Below are 25,603 nucleotides of genomic sequence, written 5' to 3' on the forward strand. Positions count from 1 at the left end.
TACATAAGTAGAAGCATCATCTATGGAAGAAGCATTCCCCTGTTTAGCTAGTTTCCTGAAGCATTTGCTCTAAGGCTGCTGTCAAGAGATAACATCCTGTGTGTGCTACCCACTGCCCAATACAGATACACTACCAAAGGCAAGGGGAGTCAAGGCAGTGAGGTCAGGACTGATGCAAACAAACACTGTCTGGAATGTTTGGCAGCTACACTTAGAAAACAGATACATTACTACTGTCTGTGAAGTGGATCATTGCACTCAACTAATGGTTTGTTTGTACTGAGTCTAAATTGAATCCTTCCCTCTCAACAAAATGTAATGCAGGTCAGCCATCTACCATTGCTTTTTCTGTGTGCCTACAAGTCTTGCTGTGTTTGTTTACATTACATTCTGCATTTTTCATTACTTAATGATGCTATTATTATTGAGATACATGTAATCCATCTCTTTATCTCAGTTTATATTTATTCTCTTACAACTAAGTACTACAAGATTTTAGAAATTACTACTGTGTTGTTGAAGTTCATTTTGCAAAATGAAAGAACTAGGATTCTTTACTGTACTTCTAATTTGCATTTGCTCATTTCACAGTTTCTAAAGCTCTGAACTCAATTGTTTGGCCCAGTTCTGATTTTACACTGCTTATACAGTTTAAAGTTTTCAGATATGCTCTTCTAGTGTGAATATTTGCATATTATCGAATGTACTCTGATGTGTATCATGAAAATGTAAGAACGAATTTTAATATACTTGCAAGTAATCATATATGTGAATACTAGACTCTTATATACAGTATTACAGGAATATACTAACCCACAGAATAAACAAAATGAAGAGCCGCCTGGGATGATAATGATTTTAAATACTTCACAGAAGTGATCAATTATATTTTTGGTTAAATGAATAGAGAGGTGTGAGTTTTTCATTTATCATAAGGATGACATCTGGTCAATAGTAAAGTTCCTTTGGGCAAAGAATCAAGCCCTAAGCTTTCTTCAGTGTATTCTATCCTTCAGCATTGAACTACCCTCTCACCTCTAGAGGTCCTTCCAAACCAAGGCTGAGGTTGAAAGATCCACGGGGTAAATCCACCTGTCAACTTTGCCTAGGAAGCTTCTGTGCTAGGTCTGTTCTGTAAATAGAAGAATTCTGTCTCTGTCTCCTGAACTTAGTAAAAAATAACAGAACTAACCTTAAAGGAAACATTAGCAGAAAAAGGTGTCTGTTCTAACAAAACACGTGTGCATAAGAAGTGATTCTATGATTCTGTGAAAATAGTCATCTGAATATAACACTAGTTGTGCAAACATGTACGAATCCTATTTGGTTTTATATGTATGGGCTTTCTTACTCTTTTAAGACCTGTTAACATTAGGTAGCCACAAAAAAAAACCAAGAAGAAACATCTTAGGAGTAGGTCTTCATAGTCTAGAAAACAGTTACAGATTCTGTAAATGTTACCATAAAACTGTTTCAAAACTCTTAAGCCACTGTTTTTCGCTGTGCCTGACTACCTATTGAGTTTAGTTTAGTGACTGTAATCGTAATATTTTCCTCAAAACGTTAAAAGTAAATTGTTGAATTTCAGTTTTGGAATGAGCATTGCTTAGATAATCATACGAATATTTTGCAGGGGCCAGCTGCTCTTACTACTGTTGCACAAGTAGTATTTTTTTTTAGATATGCACAATACTTCTTGCCAGTGCTGTAGAATTGGCCATTAGATGCTTTCTAAGGACTGAGATCATCTCAGTTGCAAGTTGATGAGAACTGGAGCAAAGGATGTCTGTAGTGGGAATCCTTTATTGCCTTAAGGGGACTTCAGGACCATTCACCATTCACTTTAGCAGATGATTTTACCACTGGCCCTGGAAATTCACTCCTTACGCATAAAAATAATCTCATAGATGTTGTTAGATAAATTTTTATTGAATTCTGAGACTGCCTGGCAATCCATTTAGACTGGTTTCCTTCTATTTGAATGTTTATGAACAAGCTTTTAAAAGAACACCCTTATTTTTTTTCTTCACAAGTTATTCCTTTATTTGATGCCATTGCAAATGGACAACCTCCAATGTTGGTTAACTTGGTAGCATGATGGCAAATCATAGTCTAGCCAGACCAGTTAAGAGCAGACCCAAAAGGAACAATTTGTCCACTTAACCATGAGCATGAAGGGGTTATAAGTGAGATATAAACTCTCCAGGACATTCTGGAAGCTTTATTACAGACAGGTCAGTCAAGAACTTTGTGCAGTATACTTTATTGGTTAAGCCAACAGACAGCATTTTGTTCCTCAGGGAAGGAGACCATTGGGCAAAATTACCTTTCAGTTATATTGTTCCCTCCCCCTCTATCTATTTAAATTTAGATTCACATCTCAGGAAACAGAGGGTACAAATCAAAAAGATGAGTTATTTGATGAAGTATTAAGAGGAGACATAGCTCTAAGACATTTTAAGGTAAAAAATGTGTTATAAAAGACCTTTTAACTCTTAACAATTTTTTCAAAAGTTTTCCTCAAACAATTGCAGCATAGAGATGCTATTAAGAAACTACAAATTTGAAAACAGATTTCTTGTTTTCCTTTAACATACTAGAAAAACATTCTGCAGTACTGTTTTCTGCAAGAGAAGACAGCAAAGAGCATAAGATATTTTGAATGAAAATAACATCTGCAGCTTACAGCAGCTAGAATTGGAGCTGTACTCATGATATGCTTTGTGCCCCTTTTAGATCTGATGAGAATGACAATTCTTTTTGACCAGTGTCTCACTGTGAATGAATGTAAATTGCAACAGAAGCAATGGATTTAAAAGGCTAAGGCTCAAACTCTGGCTACCCAAGAACTTTAATCAATTTAACTATGTGGTTTTAAAGAAAGATAAACTGATGAAAACAGTCTAATTTTATTTTCGCTAGGTTTATTTGATTTAAGCTAGATTTACTTGATTTACCTCCTTTTCTGACTTCTGAAATATGCATCACCTGCATGCATGCATAGCTGTATGCACAGATTAAAGCCCCTATCTATTGTGAGAACGGTGCAACACAAGATTAAAGTGCACAATTTGTATACATTCCTGCTGGAAACCAGAATTTAAAGCATAGTTTAGTCAGTGGCTTCTGGCATTTGATCTGTTAGTAAATTTCCCTTCAAAAATCCCTCCTCTCTCACTTCCCTGTAATTCCTCTGTACTAAGCACTACTGTGTTCTTTTTAATAAGTCTTTAGTAACTTTGACATACATACTTGCATACATGCAGTAACAACACACTGACATCACTAGGACTGTGTGTAGTTAGTATGGTGGCTGCTAATGTACAGACACAGGGCAAACCTGAGAGTTTTGAACAGTAAGCAAAAAATACCTACTTTTATGTGGCTAGAATTATAACTCAAGTGAATTTCATCTGACTAGATTCTAGTTTGTACAATCTACTCATCTGCATTTCATCCAGACAGCCTATGACTTCTCAACAGTTGGAGATGTAGACTTTGGAGTCGGTGGGAATCATATAATCGTAATTCCTTTGAATTGCTACAATCACAACAATACACATGAATCATAGTATAAAAGAGTCTGTTCTCTTCTACTGACTCCCTGTGTCTCTCAGGAGACAATGACTAATTCTGTTGAGTTGCCTACCTTTTAGGAGACTTATGTTGCACTATTACATGTTTTGAGCTGAATGAGTCTTGCCTTATTCGTTTCATCTAGTCACCAGTAGTCATTTGAAAGATTTTAAAACAATGTGTTATATTTTTTTCTTCGTTATATTACTACTGAGAAAACAGACTTGTGTTATCAGAATCCCCGTGAGACTTGGACCTCAGCCAGAAAATTTCCACGTAAAAGCAAACCCAAATTCCAGACTTCAAATGTTGGCCTTCAAAACAAGATGGAAGAATAAGGGGAAAAAAATCTTTATGGAAATAAAAACCCCAAAATTTTGTAATGCTTTTACTGCCTGATGGAAAGCTGACCGTATCAGTGGAGAAGCTCCCGGGACAGAGACATGTTGTCTAACCTTAGGCATCTCTCATCTTCATCTGCACTATTTTCTCTAGGTTCCGTTTGTATTTAATGATGAAAAAGTAGGTGCTTTTACTTCACTATGCTTCTAAATTATTTTAGATGCCTGTCTTAGGGTGACATGAATAGCACTGCCCTGCTTCTGTTCATTGGTTATAAAGAGAATCTTGATATCTAGCTCAGATGGCCACATTCCTGCAAAATTTAATGGCTGTTAGTGCATATGGTTCTTTACTGTTCTGTCCCGTACTTTATTATAATTTGTTTTGAGGAAGTAAACAGGAACTCTGCCTTCCTGGACATGGAAAACGTTTAAAAGAAAGAAAATTGCTTATCCTAGAATCATCTTTATAGGATCTCAAAAAAATTCCACAAAAAATCAAGAAAATACTCATTCGAGTGACCTAGACCAGATAGATTTCAGTGTTGTTGGTGTAATGGATTCCAAGAAAAGAGTAAGTAATATTGAGTTTAAATTGATCTTGACATGAAACAACACAGAACATATAAGCATAATCAAGCCTTTCCCGTGGGAACATTGGTCTGACAGCAGTTTCCCAATAATGACTTCATGTACAAAATCATTCCTATAAACATCTTAGTGCACGTCATTTAGATATTATAGTGACTGTGGATCGTTAAAGCCTGGAAATCCATTGATTCTGTGTTCTTAATTTATGAAAGTACAATATGTCCTGTGTCTAGGACAGGAATGAGGGAAGGAAAAGAATGTAGGAGCAGGGCAATTCATTCTGATATGAAGATGCTCAAAAATATGGAAAAAGTAAGCAAAAGCAATGCAGACTAAACATGGATATAAATTTGATATACTTGGCACCAAGCAATTTACATATTTCCTGAGCAAAAGCTTCCAAAGCAAGACAAAAACTAAGGAGAATATACAATTACCCTCTAGATCTGATACGCTTGGGAATTTTAAAGGATTATTAACATCATAAAAGTACAATATATAGATGAGATAATTGTATGATAAAACAAGCAGTGACTGTTTTATAAGCAGCAAATATGTTGAATTGCAAATAATTACATCAGAAGAAGAAAATCAAAGCAGTTATGCTTCCCTTATTTTTCCCCTTTAACCGTAACAATGATAGTGCAGTTATCAATATTCTTAATTTCATTTAGTCTTTTCCATATCTGTGTAATATTTGCTAAGTGAATATCAAACTAATTTAATCATCAGTGGGGATTGCTAAAATTACCTCTTTACTTGGCCTTTTAAATGCTGTGAAAAAAATATATGAAGTGATTTGCTTTTACTTTTGCTATCTTAGTTCATTTAAAAGTATTGCTTCCTTGCTACCTTTTACAAATATTGTTTGAGAAGGTGAGTGATATAAACATATGTACTAAATATCGAAATTCTGTCTGTTATACATAGCATGATCTACACTTCTATTAAAAACTTTAATGTCATAACACACTAAAAACTTCACAATTTTAATATTTTTTTATAGCCCCAGAGGAAAATTATGTCATTCTAATGACTTGCTGTAGGCATAAATGAAGAAGCAGCTTAATTCTGAAAGTATTTATCATTCTTATTCTTGATGTCATTCAGAATAGGATCTAATGTAATATGTAGCTGGTAAATTTACAGATAACTGCAGTGAATTAGCGGATTGTGCATTTCAGTTTACTTCTCCTCTGTGGAAGAGAGTCATTTCCAAGTTTTAGCGAATAACTACTAAAGAGAAAAAGAGTTATTTAGATCAAAATTTAATAAAGTATTTGAAAATTTAGATTAAGAAATTAATGAGACTGTGTCTTTAAAATGAAATTTGTGTATAAATGCACTACGAAGTACACTGGAGCAGAAGAATTGAGATTCCCTCTTTCAGACATAATCCATTCTTTCAAACTGTGGCTTATTCTTCCCAGCTTATTGTGTTTATGGAAGTTAATGAATGTGGCAATCTCTTTGACCTCATTGACATGGAATAATCAGCTGAAACTGTACTTTGTGTGTCAAAGTTTTGAGTTCTTGAGGCTTATTTTTCTACTGGCCTGAGATGTTGCATTACGAAACATAAGTTGAAATACTGATATAACATTCTCATCATGTACTATAGAGCAATAAGTGAAAATAAGACTATTTATTTAGTCTTCAGAGCTATTTAATGGACAATTATATCATTTCACAGTCAATTTTACTTATCAGTAAGTGGTTTCCGCATACTTATTTTCCTGTGCAGGTGAACTTCTATGTACGGGTGAAGGCAATTTATACCCTTGGACACAGTGTATCTTTAATTGCTCTTACAACAGGAAGTATAATTCTTTGCCTTTTCAGGTATGTATTTTTTATGAATAAAAATGAACAATAAGAACTTTTTTACTGGTGCCTGGTTGCTCAGATGTTTAGCTAATGCATTGATTTTACACTTTTCTCAATTAAAAAGCTGACAATTTTATAACGCTAACTTACTTTTTGATAGCACCAGTCGTATTTAAAAAATTCAAAGCACTTTACAGACATTACAGCCCATGCTAGAAAAAATAATTATTTAGGAATGGGTTATATAAAGCAGTTTGTATTTGATTATTGAAATCGACACCTTGAATTGCTCTTGAAAATTAGTAGGATGCTGGTCTCAACATGGAAAATTGGGCAGCTGTATTTTGCAGAAGCTTCTGAGTGGTCTACAGGGGTACTGTAATCAAAGGTAATCATTAATTTGTCCAAGTTTTATTGTAAATGTACAGACATTTGTGCTGCAGGATAGTGCTATGTGTGCAATGCTTTTATTGGGCAGTGTTAGGAAAGAGAGTACTGTCTGTTGGTTTTGATTAATTTCCAGGAGCTTTCTGAGGCTGAAAGCAATCTCCAACTGGTAAAATAAATTGCAAAATTGCTGTCATAGCTTTTCTCTCCCTCTCTCCACTTCCCTCCCTTTTTTATCGTTTCTACTTGTATCATTAAAAGAGCCTCCATATTCTCCATTATAAACTTCACACAACTTTTCTGTTCCGCTCTGCACCAAGGAAAACCAGAAAAAGCATCTCTCAGATTTAGTCGAAAAGCAGTACATGTAAAACATAGAGGACAAGATGTTGTTTGTCAGAAGTGAATGCAAATGGCTACAGGTGTATATTTGTCCCTCAGACATATTGTAGGGCATCCCATGCACTACAATCATTTTTAAGGACAGAGTTTGGAAAATGAGAATGTTTCTGTAAGTTTTAACTTTTCACTACTCAACTGGTAATACCTCCTTCTCAAGAAACATACTTTGTCCTGAAAGGTCCCGGAGTTCTTTATAGATAGTGTCAATATATTTTTTGTAAAGATCAGTCACTCACCCTTCAAATCCATTCACCTTTGAATATGATCAGCAAACTTGCTGTGTTTAAAAAGGAGAGCAAAGAACAACACTTCTAAGTGAAACTATCCAAAGGAGATTGGGTAGTTAAGTAGTGTGTCAAAAATCAGGTGTTACTAACCATAGAATCATAGAATAGTTTGGGTTGGAAAGGACCTTAAAGATCATCCAGTTCCAACATCCCTACCATGGGCACGGACATCCCACTAGATCAGGCTGCCCAAGGCCCCATCCAGCCTGGCCTTGAACACCTCCAGGGATGGGGCATCCACAGCTTCCCTGGGCAACCCGTTCCAGTGTCTCACCACTCTCATTGTGAAGAATTTCTTCCTAATGTCTAATCTAAATTTTCCCCCTTTCCAGTTTAAAGCCATTCCCACAGGTCCTATCACTCCATGCTCTTGTAAAAAGTCCCTCCCCAAATTTCCTGTAGTCCCTTCAGCTACTGGAAGGTCACTATAAGGTCTCCTTGGAGCCTTCTGTTCTCCAGGCTGAACAGCCCCAACTCTCTCAGCTGCCCTCAGAGCAGGGGATAGAATTGTCGACATCCTAACGTCATCCAGGATGGTTAAAATCGTGCCTCGGTGGATTTGTATATGTATGCTTCAAATTATGCTGAATTTAATAATGAATAAGCGCAGTATTTTAATGACAGAAAACATGGAATAATATAGAGTTGGATTTAATTGTAGTTAATGTGTTCATGACAGGGAAGTGGAAATTCTTTTTAAGTAATATGATTTGACTTCTGTAGTCCATTCTATATTGTTATGTACAGTCTGACAGGACAATACAGCCTTGGGGTTTTGTAGTTGTTCACAATATCAGCTATAAGCATGTGAAAGGCAGAGCTGTCAGGTGGGGAAGGGAGTTGTTTCTGAAAGTTTCCATACAGTTGCAATACTCTGGTTTACATTTCTTCCAAAGATCTCAAAGTGATTTTAATCTTTACAGAAACATTATATGGGTTCCCATTATTAATATCTGTAATGGAGACATTTAGAAGCATTGTAAAAGGAAAGGATTTTCTATCTTGCTAATCTTTTAATCTCAAAACAAAGACATAAATTGTGACGATCTGTAAATACCTTGCCAGACTAAGCTGACAGCATATTTCAAGTTGCTGTGGTGCCACATAATAATCTGTGTGCTTTTTATAATTAAAGCTAGTTGGTAACTTTCCAGCACAGTATTTTCCTATTAGAGGTTGCCAATTTGTTAGACACATCCTTGCTTCTGCAAACTTAGTTTATAAACTGTAAAGCTGATAATTTTTATTCAGTCAAAAGAAGTTGCTTTACCCTTATTAGAAGGCAATTTTCTTCATTTTGAATGTCTAAATTTTAATATATTGTAACGTTTTAGAGAAGTGGAAATCAAAGAAAATAATTAGTATTTTTAAGATTTTTTTTTAAAGGTTAGTTTGTTCCAACTCAGAGTGAAAAAAATTTGTAGGACAGCATATTTCTACATAATGCTGACATTCTGGATTTTACTATACTTCCCTTGAGATTATTCCTGTGTAACAAAACCTTCCAAAAAAACCGCAGTTCTTCTGATATGTGTTTCTTAACAAGTAGAAAAATATGAATCTCCACCACTTATCTAAGATGTGCTGTCACGTGCATCAACTGCCCATAAATGTTCCTCAAATGTTACTTTTGTAGCATGAGGTAGTCATATGAAAGGAACAGGCATGATAGATTTTTTTTCATTATGAAAGAACAGCATTTATTTGTTATTCTGAATCATTGTACATATACCAAATAAAAATACTTTCTTGCCTATTACCTCCAAAATCTTGGTTTGATAGCCTTATATGTATCCAACATTTATTATTTCAGCTATTAAATGAGATGAAGAACTAATCATCTGAATTAGTTACTCATAAAAAACTGTTTTCCTCCCATTTGCAGTTTGCATGTGTTTCTGAATTCCATAGGAACATACGATGCGGTCCAACATAATAGCGGTATTTCAGTTTTTCTCAGAACCTGTTTCAGCAAAGGACATGCATAGCCACAGAAATTACTGGATTTTTGGCAAGTGCTTTAAGTTCAGCCTGGTTTTATGTCCCTTGCCAAACTGTGGGCTAGCAAGATGGATCTGTTATTTATTTCCCTACATTCACTGTAAATATCCTCACTTAAGTAGTTTCAGAATGGATTAGTCAGTGTTCTTCAGTAAAAATCAAAATGTGAAGTCTACTTGGAAGCTGCCACTGCACGCTGCCGTAACATCCTATTGCATCTTCATTCCTTTATTGCTGTACTTCCTAAAAAGCTCTGGCTTCTGGCTTATTTCCAGGTGCAGTTCAAGGTGCTGGTTTTGACCAAAAAAAACTCTTAGCAATTTGGTTTCTGGGAATTTGCTATAAAAGATTCTGTTAAATGTGAAGATCTTGAAGGTAATGTTTTTTTAAGTGAAAATCCCTCTATTTATAACTTGCTTCCCCTGAGCACTCATTCACTCAGTTGAACTGTTTAATTTGCCATTTTTCTGTCAGGCTTTCACATGACTGCTTGACTAAAGAAGAGAAGACTTACATGTCACTGGAGAAAGAGAACAGGCCATCTTATGTTTTGAATGCATTTTTAAATGTTCCTGCAAAGCCTCAGGTCATGGAATTAAAAAGCCATTATACAGAAAATTTAAGGAGTTAGTTAAAAAATTAAACCAGAAAATAATAGGTGGGAACATGTGTGAAATATGTCCAGGGTAATCAAAGTTTTATTTGCAAGAGAAACACTGGGATTAGTGCACACCAAGAAGGATATAATCGTCTATGTTTACTGTCATCTTATATTAAAATGTGGGAGAAATGCCAGTGTGATCTTTTTGTCTATGATACTGAAAAGGAGTAAGAGATATTTTGTTGATAGATGTTGGACAGCATGTAATGATGATGAAGATGATAAAAGAAAACAGCAAGGCAGCACTGATAATACGACAAAGGAGGAAAGGGTAGGCTCTTGCTCAAGGTTCATATTACCAATAAATGACTGGAGAGTAGTAGAAGTCTGTTCAAATGCCTTCTGTTTTGAAATCTAAAATGCCTGTTTTTAAATCTCTTCTTAGAAAACTTCATTGTACTCGGAACTACATCCATCTGAACCTGTTCCTCTCTTTCATTCTAAGAGCAATCTCTGTTTTAGTCAAGGATGATATTCTCTATTCCAGCTCCAACACAGCTCACTGTCCAGAGGATCAAACCTCATGGGTAATAAACCTCAATTGCCATCTGCTATAATAAATGTGTCTCTAAATTTTCCTCCCTGATCCTTTAAAATATTTAGGAATACCAAGCAGTCAATGTGGACAATTCTGTAGATAATATGACTAGCAAAACAGTCTCCCTAGAAGCAGACAAAGAAAGAAGGTTGCAGCACAAGTAAGATAAGTTCATGTTGTTTTGCCTGTCTGTGAAGGGACACTGTCATCTGCCATAACAAATCATGAGCAGCTATGGCTCAGAATAAATACGGCCACTGCATTAATCAGCTGGGAGACTTTATGACAAACAGGAGTGCCATCAGCTGGGGACGTTTAAAGACAACTCATCTGCATTGGTAGCCAGAAAGGTGTTGATAACACACCAGTGATTTGGCTACTTCTTGGCAGTACTAGATGGATCTTTTTCCAGCAGCTTTATCAGGAATTGTACAGGTATCAATGGAGGGAGAGAAATGAGTCAGGAAATTAAATACTTGCAGTTGTCTTCCATACTTTCAATCTGTGGCAGAAGTGTTGCCATCTGCATTCTTGGCAAGCTAATAATATGTTTTCTGCATTTTTGTGCACGAGGATTGAAAAAAAAACTCAAGTCTTGCTGTTAAAAGGCTGAACACTATATTATATTCCTCATTCTTTGCCTCTCTTGTTTCAATCAAAAGTGCTGCAGAAGCCTACAAATACTACTGAATTTCTTCTGAATTACATTTAATACAGTTTAAACTTGTGACAAAAATTTGGAAGGGAGATATTTTTATATTGACGAAGCTTTATTGTCCCTAAGCACAAAGTTCTTAGCAGTGACTATGAAGCTGTATGTTTGAATATGTAATCTGGGACACTTCTGATGAAGACAAGTAGGCTTTAAGTAGTAGACCCAAAGTAGGAGGAGTAGTTGGTAGGCAAACTGCCTGGGGTGATCAAAATTTCTTAGGTTCTTGAAAGATTTGTCAATGGACTCTCAAAATAATACTTGATTTCTGCGGTTTCTTTTATTCTCCACTTATTCTTGGCTGCAAAATCTCATATTTTCCTATTCAAATATGTCCAGTTCTATGGAGTGTTGAGTAATTTCTGTTGCATTATATATGAGATGATGTGTACGAGCTTGGTCTTGTATTGGCTGGATGCTACCTTTCTTGCATAACACCATGTGGGGTTTTCGCCTTTTGTCACATGTGTTTGATGTTCCACAGTTCTACTGCGTGCACAGATGTCTAAGACCACACAATTCAAAGTGCAAGGTAGTTAGATCCTGGATCTGAATGACAGAGAGCCATAATTCTGGCTAACTCTTTGCTGACTGATACCTTCACTGACATGTTGAAATACATCTGATACACAACTAGCTCCAGGAGGAAAGGAAAATATTTTCATGTGAGGTTCTTGTATGCAAATCGAGAATATAATACAGAGGACTATTTAAAAGCGATTACAAAAACTTTAGACTGACTGCTAATCTTGTTGTGAGTAGTCATAAGTATAAAAGCAAATTTCAGCTTGCATTTTGAAATGTTTACTTTTCTTCATGTTAAATTTCCTGGCCAGCTACTTGTCTGCAATTGTTATCCCTTCAGTGGGTACAAAGTCCAGTGGTAAGATTGTTCTTACTGAATGAGATGACTGAACTAAGCTGTTTCTCTGTCTTTCTCACTGGACAGTTTATCTCCACCACTTTAGGACGTTCTCTGCATATGCCTGTCTCCCTTCATGAGTTGTATAAGGAGCCAGTTGGCTAGTAGCTGGATAGCTTTCATCAGAAACCTTGCTTGTAGGCAGCTAAAATTAGATGAGTTCAAGTCTTTGGACTCTTACTTTGTTATATGTACAGGTGTGTCCACAGGCCTAAGTATAAGCACATACCTTGCATTGAGATATTGGAGATACCACAAGGAGCTGATGGATACAAAGAACTATCTCCAGGAAGTCTATGCTCTTCTGGCTTAGCAGTTGGTGACTGCGGTCCCTGAGGGCATCTCACTTCATAATAGATACCTATGTTTAGACAAGAGGAATCAATCAGTAAATGAGTAAGTTTCCTACTTAGATATTTGGTGTACTTGGAATTTTAACAGAAACACTGGAAGTATGAAGGGTATTTAAAATGGGGAAGGGAGAAAAGTAGGCAGAAACTAGAAGTTTTATTTAGTCCATTTTGTTTAGTCTGCTATATTCACCATATCACCTCATTTCTCAGCTCATTCTCAGCAGAAACATTTTTATGTTCAATTCTCGCATCCCAGATTCCTGCTGGGAAGTACCAAAGTAGCAGCAGACAACATTGTGGAACATCTGCAGAAGAGACATCTGAAAATTAATTCTGAAGAGCAGCACATAGTCTATAAGTATATGAGGACTTCATTTTATGATATATGCTTATGGATCTTGTTAATTAAGAAACACTAAATAATTTTCTAAATGGAAAGCATAATTTTTAAAAGTCCATTCAACGTCTACTTAGAGTATTCACCATATAAAGTTATATTTTTCACTCAGTTTCCCATTTAGCCTTGAAAAATTTGTAAAGCAGTTCCTTTGATAAGTTTTACTATTTTAGGAAGCCAGATGGGATTATAATGTATTTACTAGCCACCTCGTAGATGATCATTTAATCTAATAGCTATACCTTAACTAATTATTGCAAATGTATGCATTTGTTGATAACCACCACCTTTTACAGCATTTATGCTATGAAGTTTTCAAGATTTCTAAGCTATGAGATGCTCTGAGAGCCATCTAAACATTTTTTTTTATTAACCGGGGCAGGGGACAATGTTAAATATACAGTACAATTTACAATGTCTCAATTTGCTTGAAAGAAGAATTCTACTGGACATGGGTTGCTAGAATTACATGAGGAGTTAAGACCCATAGGATATATTATTAACATGGTGGGTTGACCTTAGCTGGATGCCAGATGCCCGCCAAACTTCTCTATAACTCTTCTCCTCAGTAGAACAGGAGTGAGAAAATCAGATGGAAAAAGCTTTGTGGGTCAAGATAAAGGCAGTTTAATAAAGAAAAAGCAAAGTCTGTGTGCAGAAGCAAAGTAAGACAAAAGATCTATTTTCTACTTCCCATCAGCGGGAAATGTCCAGCCACTTTCCAGGAAGTAGGGCTTCAGTATGCATAGCAGTCACTCCAGAAGACTAGTGCCTTAATAATGAATTCCAGGCCCCCTCTCCTTTCCCTTTGCTTTTATTGCTGTGAATGAGTCATATGGTATGGAATATCCCTTTGGTCAGTTTGGGTCAGCTGTCCTGGCTACATCCCCTTCCAAGACCTTGCTTACCTCCAGCCTACTGGTGAGGGAGGAATGCTTGAGAGAGCCTTGATACTGTGCAAGCACTGCTCTGCAGCTCAGATAACACACTGGTACGTTATCAACACCTTACTGGCTACCAATGCAAAGTACAGCAATATGAGGGCTGCTAAAAGGGAAATAAATTCCATCTCAGCCAGACCTAATACATAACAGAATAACAGAGCATCTGGCCTGCAACAACTTTCATCCCTATTCTCATATTTCAGGTGGGCTGCAAGGCTATTCTGGTGTTTTTTCAGTACGGTGTTATGGCAAACTTTTACTGGCTCTTGGTTGAAGGACTTTACCTCCACATCCTCCTTGTGCTAATATTCTCCCCCAACAGACACTTCACAATCTACCTGCTGATTGGATGGGGTAAGAACTTAAACGTCTTCCAATACTATTATTTTTTATGTATGTATCAGATTCAATATTTCATAGCAAGTTAGTCATGCCATTTCTTTTGGATGACTCTTGGTATATGGGCATGACTCCTTAGACTCAGCTCCTTGCTTCAGCTCCAGCATGAATTACAGCCACTCTACCGAGGGGCTGAGCAGGCACAAAACTGCCATGCTCATCCTTCCATTTCCTGCGTAAGCGTAACTGCTGGATAGCTTGCTCATTGGCATGACTCTGACCTGTGCCAATCTGCCCAATGCCACAGGGTTGTTCAGGAGATAGGATGGTGCAAGGACTGCCACCACAAAACATATGATTCAGGCTGTCCTAATTTGGGAGGAAGAACAAAGTTTAGCTTGCCCAGCTACAGGCTATGCTATGTCATTTATCTTTCTGAAAAGCCTGATAATATTGTCCATCTGGTTTTAAATACATATATTCCTTTAATTTCCAGAAAGTGCAATAACATTTATACAGACTGCTTTAAAGTTTTCGGTAATAAGTGGTCATAAAATGTTTAGGTATTGCTGGGAACTGGAAATAAACCAGTGTGTGGGAGTGATTCCTTATGAAATGTTTTACACTTTAGTTTTATGTTGTAGTCCCTGGAAATACATTGGGAATATATAACTTGTACCTATCTCTCTGTAGGTCACTCTGACAGCTTGAAAGAAACCTAAGAAAGGCATGCTTTTTGTATATTAATCATTGTGGCTGCATTTTCATAAGAAATAAACCCACTTCCCTCCAGTCTTTGTAATCTCTTTCTTACACCCCTAGCTCATCAGATGGGCCTCTCCCTCTATTCACTAAACTGTTTACTATATACAATATGTTTGGGAAACAATTGCTTAGTAGCAGGCTGGACTTTTTTGGTTTTGTGGACATCCTTTAAGCCTCTTTTTTTTTTTTTTTTTCAGGAATTCCCACCATATTCATTGTTACGTGGACAGTGACGAGGATCCTTTTAGAGGACACTGGGTAAGTATGTGGAGGGAGAGAAAGCTTAAAGCCTCCAGCAATGCCAACACAGTCCTTGCCTTGGATATAGTGGTGTTCACACAAAGGTAATGCTCTGCTTTGAAGGGGATGAGCACAAATTTCAGGTGTGGCAATAAAGGGACAGGTGTTTAGGATCTCTTTGACTTGCTGTTTAATTGAAAAACTCTTAAGGGCAAGAGAGGGCAGAGATGACTCTGGAGAGTGGTTATGAGACCCACATGTAGAGCCATCTCCTTTGGAAGTCCAAATCATACTTAAATGGCAGTGAAGGTTCTTGGGTTCGATGTTGCAATACAGTAAGATGCAGTAAGATTCTGGGCATTCTAATGTGCTAGTTAGCAACTCAAAAGATTGATATCTAGATAGCTTTAGGTATATCTAAGTTGCATTCCCAGAATTGAAGCAATGTGATTTAAACATACGTAAGATGCACATAGTCAGGTAAAACTATGACTGACTAGAACTGGGGCCCGCTTTTGGCCTAGGAAGGGCAACTGAAATAAGAATTTTGAAGTACCTACTGCTTCACCTAGTCCAAAGGAATGGGAAAGCATTCCTATCCAGTGGCACAAACAGTTCCCACAGAGTCAACAAACAGTTGAAGCTCCTTTTTTCCACCTAACAAATATTTTTCAATTGTTTCCATAATCAAACTGAAAAATCAGATTCTACATAACTTCTAAATTTTTTTTGCAAGACCTCTAACCTGCAAACTGAAAATTAATTCCTTTTTACTTTGTCTTTATGATGACAGTTAGAGGAATTCTGAAGGGTATTGGCCTTGCTTAAGATTAATCTTTGAGAGCACTTATTCTCAGAGTATTTGGACTAAAGGTTCTGAAGCTAAATTTGCAGATTTTCAGAGAAATTTTCAGGTTCAGTCTCACATTTTCTTAAAGCCATTCCAGCCATCTGTAACCTAACTATTCCACAAGGCTATTCTGTCATTTTAATTTTATCTGTCTGTTACTTCAGACTTTCCTGCTACATAGAGGCTGATGCTAAGAGCTCATTCTAAAAGTGTTCTTACATAAAGTAAAACAAGGCTTGGTTTCCCTAAAGTCTAATGTCCTCCATGGTTTCTAATGGTACACTCTAGTGTGCCTGATGTTTTAGCTGATTTGAATATGCATATTAAACCCACGAAAATAAAATTAAAAGCAGAAAAAGATTGAATGCCAAAATCCAGGCCTGAATAAGCATTATTTTAGTATGCTTTCACTTTTATATAAGAAATATTTCTCCTCATAGGTCTTGCTTGCCAGATTATATTAATGTCAACATGATTTTCCTTCTTTTTTTCTATAGTTGCTGGGATACAAATGAGCGTGGTGGTCCCTGGTGGGTTATACGAGTACCGATTCTAATTTCTATTATAGTAAGTAAACTTTGAAGCATGAATTATAGATCAGTTTAGCATTGTGTGGTGCATATAGCCATTATTCTTTACTGCTTGCTACAGATAGGCAAGAATTCTGTTGTATTGAAAAGAAATTGAGCTGTAGGAGAAACATTAAACAGATGCCAAGGCCATTAGAACTTGTTGCCTTCAAAATTTATCTGCTTCCTATTAAATGAGCAGTTGCTTTTATTTGTATGTTGTTCTCTCTTTAACATCTCTCCTGTTTATGAGCCTGAGGGAAGCAAAAATCTAATTATACTTTTCAATGAATTGCAGGTTTGATTTTCTGTGTAAATAAATAGCCCTGCAACTGAGAATTTTATATTATTGCAGCAATAATAAATACAGCTGTGTATATCTTTCTTTAATTGGTAGCTTACTGAAATAGATATTGAACATGAAGCATTTGCAAAAGAATAGCATTTGAGAATCTTTCATGGACCTTTTCCCATATGGAGCTCATTGGAGTTACTACAGTAGCATAATAACATTCCTGTTCATTGTGATGGTTCTGTAATTAACTTTGGGCATAGTATACTGTGGTTATATGTCCATTTCTAAAAATAGTCACAGTGAGAATTAATACATTCAGATACTTTTTGCTATGTTTTTTAGCATTTTAGTGAGAAAACTTAGGGCATTACTAGATTATGCAATACTTCAAGAGAATCCAGATTAGCCCATCATTTATGGTTGGGCTTGCCTTTCAATCCATGCCTGCTGAAGATCAAGAAAGATCATCTTCACCCGAGTGAAACCTACAGTGTTTAAAGAGAAAGCAGAATAAGCATGTGTGTGAAATGACATAAGGTAAGGGCTCACAGAAAAGGTGTTTTTTGAGGTGAAGAAATGGGCATGCAATAGAATTACCTCGAAACACTGGAGAATGCCGGATGGTCCAGAGTGAAGAAAGTCCATTGAAAGATAAAAGCAAAATAAACCACCTGTTGTTTACAGAAAGATGAAAGTCTGTTCTCTGAATGTTCGATATAAACAGCTATCTGGTAGACAACTGAGACTTTGTGTGCCAGAAAGCAGTGCTTCCTCAAAGAAATCCTAGACCTGGAAATGGAAGTTATCCAAGTGCTCATTGGCAGACTTGATTGCAGCTGGATCTTAGCAAAGACTGGGAATAAATGGAGTTCTGGTTAGTCAACAAAAGGGATGAAAGCAACTACAGATGGTGAAATGATTCTGCAATGTGTAATGTGTGAAGCCACTTACTTCTCCAGTTAGATGATTCTTCAGTTGTTTGATCAACTACATTTTGCATTTGGGAAGTTAAGCTGCGAAAGGAGGATTCAGAACTACAAGTAGTCATAAAAGCAGTGACACCTTTTCCTGCCAGATCAGTAATGTATCTTGTTGGAGCATCAAACTACAACCAGCACATCCATTGTGGCCACTAGGATGCTATGCAACTTACTGCTGTGCAAAGTTGAGTGTGTGTTCATAGAGTTACATGTCACATAAAATTTGTCATTGATGATGAAATAATACTACATTTATGAAAAAGTGATTTTTCAATATGAATACCCTGTGATAAGCTCAGCATTTCCTGTTACCTTCTAGAAAAAATAAAATTCAAAGTTTCAAATCTTTGAATGATGAAATCAGTACTGCCTGCCATTCAACAATGAAAACAGATCATCGCAAGTTCTTTGGAAAGGTGGTATTGTGAAAGAGTCATGATGTTTCTCTTATAACGTACTCACATCACACTCACACAGAGCCTTCAGCCTGTTCTCAAGAGTGGAAAACTTACAGAGAATGGTGACAAGGATGATAAGTAATAATGAGCGGCTTCAGTAGTAGGACGGACATCTGTGTAAACAGCCAATGAGGTGAACACAGGAAATGTCTGACAGAAGTTGAATTTCAACAAAATAAAGGAGAGCAGGACACCTGAGCTGAGAGCTCTCGTGTCTTATGTAATGGCATGGAAGAAAGCCCAGACCATGGCTGATATTGAAAATCTTTAAAAGGAGGAAGAAGACTGAGGAAAAGAAGAGTAGAATAGAGCCTTATTATGAGGATGATGCTATGACTATACTTTTGAAAGAAGGAGGAAATCACACAAAGGTTTTAAGGAGCAATGGTTTAACTACCTTAGATTTAACAGGAAGTCCACTGAGTCTTCGTGCCATATTCACTCTCTTCCATTGATTTCTATGTTAACTCCAAACATTTTCAGTGCTTAGAAGATTATGCTTTCTATAGGTTATTATCTAACAATAAATAGTATTATGAGAGCAAGTTCTGAAGTCGCAGAATGGCTTGAGTTAATTCACCAGTGTGTCAGAAACCCTTCCTGGCATCTCCTTCTGACAACTTTGGCTTGAGAAAAGTTATTTGGCAAGCTTCCATGCTTCATACTGTATATATTTTGGAGTTATTTAATAGAAGTTTACTATTCGAAGTAATTAATATTCTGTTACCTATATTCTCCCATTAGCAAATGCCTTCACAGGTGCCTTCTCTGAACTTCCACTTGTGTTGTTCAGGTGGAAAAAGTACTTCTGTCACATCAAAGTAACTGAGAAATCTTTATCTTGTTATCTCACATTGCAGGTAGTGTAAGGGACTAAATAGCAAGAAAGAAGCAACATGACCATTCATAAATGCTTAGGCAACGTGTTTAGACTCAAAAAATTGTTGTTAGAAGAAGTCAACCAGTAGAAAAGGATACCAACATCTCGCTGTTACTCCACTAAAGAGGCCTCTTTTGACTTCACTCTCTTTCAGGTTCTCTGCATTTGCATTATTTTCTCATTTTCCTGTTCTTAGGTGTTCATTGAACAGTATACATATTTTACTTTACTTAAGGACATTATACTTAAAGGATTTTACAGGACTGAAAAGCTACAATACTGAAAGTAAAATTCTAGAGCACTAATTTTTCATATTTTATTGAAACATATTATTCAAAGTCAGATGTATTTTTTAAAGAATTTAAACAAATTATCAATTCAATAATAATTGTAGAGAAATTAATGTTTTCCACTGTAGAAAGTCATTGGCAGCTACTGTTTTTAGATCTTAGTACCCTGTTTCAGCTGGCTGGGTTTACAAACTCAGTAATACCAAGAATTATTACAAACTCCAAACAAGAATGTATGTTTTTCCTTAATCCAGGATTGTGCTTGCAGACAGAAGCGTATGTGTTTGAAAGCAGTCGTAAAAGTAATACATGAACGTCAGTCAAGAATGTGAGTCACTTAAGTGTCATTTTGCAGATGACTCAGTTCTTCAGAAACCAAATGGATGGTAGTTTATTCTGTAACAGTAAAAACTAGGGATGCTTGTGAAGAAAAAGAATTTATTCTGCAAGTCCCCTTACAGATACAGGATAAAGATTTTTTCCTTTTCCTATTTTGTCACTAAAAAGTATACAATGAGAAGGAAGCTCTCTCCCTGTTCTTATATTGGCTTCTGGCAAACTAAATGTATATTCCTCAGTCTGTATTCTCTGCTGTGGTGAGTCTGTAGATACAATCAGCAATAAAAGGCTTCTGACTGTCATTTTCATAGGAGACTTGCATCAAGGAAAAATTCTAATTCATCATCTTCCTGAAAAGTGCATGTTTATTTCAGTAAAGGCTTATATTTTTTAACACTTCTTTTTTATTCCTTTTTTAAAAAAAAAAAAAATTAAACTTTCCTAGTTTATTTCTTAATATCATAAATCATACTAAGTATGTCAGAGAAGACACAGAAATTCATTGAATTTGAAAAGCTTACAGACAAATTGATAAGCCTGGAAAAAAAAAAAGAGTTCCAGAAATATGTCAGGGCACAGAGAAACTGAAGGTTTTTGAGCACTATCTGGTTGGGTACCAAGCATACTGATGTGTAGCTCTAGGATAGGTTTAGTTAAAAACAATAATATGCTTATTTTTCAGAGTGATAGAAATTTTTGTCTAGCTTGATTTCTTCTAAAATGTGTGCATTTGATGCAGCTGTAGTTTTTAGCTTATATTGTTACTGTGGTGTGGATTCAAGGTGTTCCCTCACTTTAGTATAGGAATGCTGTATTTATATTTAATATGTGGTTTTCTAGCCTGCCCCAGACAATCCAGCACCAGAAGGGCCGAGGAACACAAGAGGCTAAAAGCCAAGGATAAAGAAATAATGGGAGTAAGACTTAGGATCTACTGAGTTTTATACTTTGGTTTTCCAGATTGATCAGGGTCTGATCACAACTTTTTTTAATGCAATTGCCTCTTTTCCCTTTCTTTGGAATGAGATAATACTACTGTTCTGTCTCACAAGGCTGTCATGAGAATAAAATATTAGGCTGCAAGGATTCAGCACCTTCAGTGATAAGGTCTGCATCAACATCCAAGACAGACAGAGACACTTGCGAGAGGCTCTTTCTATGCCTGATTTAAGTGGGCAGATCACCTGTGCAACAATCTTCTTTTCCCCTAATCCAGACAGAAAATATTAAAAGTCAAGGTAAGAGGCAAGAGAGGGTCAAAACTGTGTAGAACTCACATTTTCCTTCGGGCTTCCAGTCATGAATCCACACAATTTAGGACAAAACTTGATTGCACCAAATCACATCCAGTGTCCCATCCTGCTAAGAAACCTGTCCTCCGCTGCTATTTTAGAAGGAGAGCGTTGCTGACAACTGGGGCTTTGACAGGCTTTTTCCAGGCAGACTGGAACTGGTGGCCATGCAGAGGTGTGCTGGGCATAACAAACCTTGTGAGGCATAAAACAGACAGTAGGTTTGACAGCATAGGGCTTAATGTGTTCTGGCAGGAGGTACATGACACGCGCTGCTGGGCTGATTTGTCTGACTTGAAAAGCATTTCTTTGTACTGTGTACTGAGCGGAGAAGTCAGAAATCAACCTTATATTACTTCTCTTTGCAGGTGAATTTTATACTTTTCATTAGTATTATAAGAATCTTACTGCAGAAGTTAAGATCTCCAGATGTTGGAGGGAATGACCAGTCACAGTACAAGTGAGTCATGTTTTTAGATGTTATGTACAGAACCAAAATAATCTCCGTAAGATTTCTTCTGTTTGAAACCTGCTACCAAAAATTGCTGTGGTACTCTAATTACATTTAATTCAGAACTACTTTTAGATGTGGTTTAATAAAGATCATATCACTCTGCAGAAATACAGATGAACATAATTTTTGATTAAACACTAAATTCAATAAAAAAATACAATTTCATAAAGACAAACAAGTTATTCTTGAATATGAGTTTCGACCATGAACGAATATGCTGATACTAAAAATATGGAGAGTAACACCTTTCTTTTAATATAAAAATACTTAATTTCAACATGACTAAGTTTTCAAGGTCAAAATGCTTTGCTTCAACCACCTTAAAAACATTTTTTAAAATTTTTCTTTTCTAAAATACTTTTTTGGTAATATTTACATGTTTTTTAAGAGCTGGAAAGAAGTTGTGTTGCTCCCAAAAAATAAAAAATAAAATGTAATATTTTATCTTGATGTTAAATGGCATCCTTAATTTTCTAGGGGAAAAAGAATGTTTCTGATTTTGATCAATCTCATTTCTCTTTAAACTTTCTTCTTTTGTGTTTTGGTTTGAACATCAAATCCTAACATTTCATTGTTTCCACAGCTTTAAATCAAGAAATTGTAGTGGCCATTTTAAATACATTGCTAAAATTGGATTTATCCTTTATTACATTGCCATATCAGTTATCATTGTTTATTATAATAGCTGCTGGATACTTTAATCCTGAATCAAGGGTCTGTTGCAGTGGGTCTTATTTTGAAGCCCAGGTATAGACACTTAGTTTGACACTTCAGGGTGATAATATGATATTTCAATGACAAAACCTAACACGAATACTGAAAACTCAAAATGCTACATGGGGCGTTAGAAAATGTGCTCCTGGATACACCCTTTTCTTCATTTACAAAATACTGAATTCCCATCCTAAAAGAAGAGAAAACATGCTGTGCTAAAGTAAAGCATATCTTTAAAGCCAAGGGATCTAGGACCATATGTGTTTTATAAAGAACCTGACACATTTCATGCAAAAAGGGAGGAATTCTGATATGCCATGGGAAAGGCAATGCTGCTGGATTGACATAAGGCTTTCCTCCAAAGACCTACATGGATCCTTTTTTTGTGTTTGCTGCTTGAACTAACTAAACGTGGGAGAATAAAATCAACTTAGATGACATTACATAGTCTCCACATACTTCTTTAGCACAGTAACCAATCTATGGGCAGGAAATGCCCTCAAGTTTACTTCTTGTGACAGGATTTTTCCTTTGTTTCAGTGTGGTATTTATGTATTTTATGAAAACGAGACATTGCCTTCCTGTCAGTCCCATCATTTTCCACATTTTAGTGTAGTGCTTCATTGTATAAAATGTTCATTAATAGCAACTTTGTCCTTCATTATTCAGTTGTGTGAAATTCTTTGCTTGTAGCATTTGATTGCCTGATTAAGTTTGGATTGGATAGTCTCTAGCCAATACACATGAGAACAGTAGATTAACCTCCTCAATAAATACTGCATCTGCACAGCAAATTAAAGGTCTGGAAGGCTTGTTTTTCAAAATGCAATGCATTTTCTGAAATACAGAGAAGAATAAGGCTATTTTGTCTGTCCCTTTCCTTCACTAAAATTGAAGAGCAGTAAAGAGAAAGTAACATCAGATAGACAAAAATAATTAAAACAAAAATGGAGTGAAGGTGAAATATGAGTCTAAAATGAGTACTACCAATGCAAGTCACCATTTTTTCTATTCCTCTGTCCCACTTGTTTGCACCTGGTTCCATCATCTTTGTTGCTCATTTTAATTTTGCAGTGGGTAAGGTTAAGCTTCAAATAAAATCAGTTTTCCATTTCATTTGGGAAACCAGGAAATTTGCTGCCATCGTCATCTCCTCCAGTTGTAAATTAATTTCTTCTGCTGAGGAAATCCTATTTGTCCCACTTGCTGGTATCACCTTTAGATGTGAGAGTTTTACTGTACTTGAGAAAATTTGCTCTCAGAACTGATTATTTCCCTGTAAACAGATGCAGCCTCTGGGACATCATGAACAAAGGAAGGCCATGAAGACTGACACAAAAAAAGATAAACTGCCTGAAATAACTTGACTTTTCTGTTAAAATAGGTGAATTCACAACTGCATCCTTTCATTGTGGAACCCAGTTATATTCATCAAGACAGTGATGAATTATGGGGCTCAACGTTGTAACTTCTTGAATTTTATCTGACACCAGACGTCCATAATCATGCGTGACTGGCCCTGTATAATAAATAAAACTGATGTTATTAGACTGAAATAAGTGACAGATAGGGGATAATTAGCAATTCATCATTTCAGTGGTTTCTCAGGCAGTTTGTCAGATCTGCTCTGCTTAATAATTTAAAGTTCTCTGTCCTTAGCTTCAGTTTTTCCATCCTTAACTTCAGTTAATCACATATGCCTAATACCATCAGTATAGTTATGAGTATTTGTTGGTAAATCTGAAATCGCTGATGGAAGTCTCGTAGTTGGGATTATTCTGGAGTACATTTCCAGTGTAGTGTTTGCATACTGTGTACATGAAATGTATGGACTAAACATACAGTTGTGCATTTAAAGGGAATTAACATCAGTTAATTGTAAGAGACAGATTTTACCTTTCATAAAAGTGGATCTGTCAGTCTGACTTTGCAGGAAGGCATTATTCCTTTCCATTTTAAACCCTTTGTGCTAGGAAAAAGAATATCTAGAGAGATCTCATGACAGCTTGTGATACTTTGTTGAATGTATTCCTGTGGAATGGTGCAGTAAAACCCTACTCCCAAACCCCATGGCGTGAAACCAGGCTGGGAACTGGATGTGTGTCAAAGACACACAGCAGAAGGCCAGTCCTACATTCTGCTGCTGTCCAGTCAGCAAACTGAAAAGTGATCTTTTGGTTTAGAGAGGCCCTGCAGCCTTTTTCCGGCTTTTGGAAGACTGCAAAGTCATCAAGATCAAGTATAGCATAGAATTGCACTCATTAATTTATGAAGTTGTTATGTGGCTAATCTCAAAGCAAGCCTAAAGGAGAACAATTTGCAATAAATGAATTTTACTAAAACCCTTTATAAATCTGGAGTCATACGAGGTTTATGTAAAGAACGTTGCATCAGGTTCTTATCGTAGTAAAACGAGAGTTATCATTAAACTCCAGCCTTTTCTCTTTTATTTATCCAGGAGACTTGCAAAATCCACGTTGTTGCTTATCCCATTGTTTGGAGTTCACTACACAGTGTTTGCTCTATTTCCTGACCGCAGTTCCAATAATTATAAAATAATCTTTGAGTTGTGTTTGGGATCTTTTCAGGTAAATTTTAAAGCTTTTATTCAAAAGAAGTTTTATTAACCCAGGTTGGTGCTCCCTACTAACTAAGTAATGTTGTCTCTTTCCAGGGGCTGATTGTTGCAGTCCTGTATTGTTTTTTGAACAGTGAAGTAAGTCTCACCTTGCCTACTGAGGGTGATTTATTTTGACCAAACATAAAAATGCCCCTGTAATTCCACTCTGACACATGAAGCTGTTTTAGAAGATGCTTGCATTCCTGTTTAGAGAATATAGATGTGGCAATTTCCTTGGAATAGGAGAAACTTGTTTATTTGGGTGAAGAGTTAAGAGCTGCTTGAAAAGTAATTCCTTTCAAACTGAAGTGTTAGTAAATATGTCTTCTGTTATTTATCATGATCTAATTACTAGATTGTAATGTGGATTGTGCTAGTGGGGTGCAACAGAGATAGAAATTTATCCAAAATTTGAAACACACCATTTAGTAAATATTTAGGAGCAGTCTTCTGAGAGAATCTAACCCCTCAAACAGCAGCAGATTTTCAGAAGTTCTCAGCATGTAGCAGTTTTCCTAA

General features: G+C 36.3%; 1 protein-coding gene across 1 annotated transcript in view; it reads left to right on the forward strand.

Annotated features, from left to right (window-relative positions):
• VIPR2 (vasoactive intestinal peptide receptor 2) overlaps positions 1-25,603 on the forward strand; it is a 55,459-nt gene that overhangs the window by 21,946 nt on the left and 7,910 nt on the right. Inside the window, exons 5-12 of the mRNA XM_054058962.1 lie at positions 6,253-6,350; positions 10,459-10,600; positions 14,143-14,293; positions 15,241-15,301; positions 16,631-16,700; positions 21,605-21,696; positions 24,923-25,052; positions 25,139-25,180. Coding sequence (XP_053914937.1) covers positions 6,253-6,350; positions 10,459-10,600; positions 14,143-14,293; positions 15,241-15,301; positions 16,631-16,700; positions 21,605-21,696; positions 24,923-25,052; positions 25,139-25,180 — 786 coding nt within the window. The remainder of the gene's footprint in view (positions 1-6,252; positions 6,351-10,458; positions 10,601-14,142; positions 14,294-15,240; positions 15,302-16,630; positions 16,701-21,604; positions 21,697-24,922; positions 25,053-25,138; positions 25,181-25,603) is intronic.

Source organism: Cuculus canorus, chromosome 2 (assembly GCF_017976375.1).
Source record: "Cuculus canorus isolate bCucCan1 chromosome 2, bCucCan1.pri, whole genome shotgun sequence".
Lineage (NCBI taxonomy): Eukaryota > Metazoa > Chordata > Aves > Cuculiformes > Cuculidae > Cuculus > Cuculus canorus.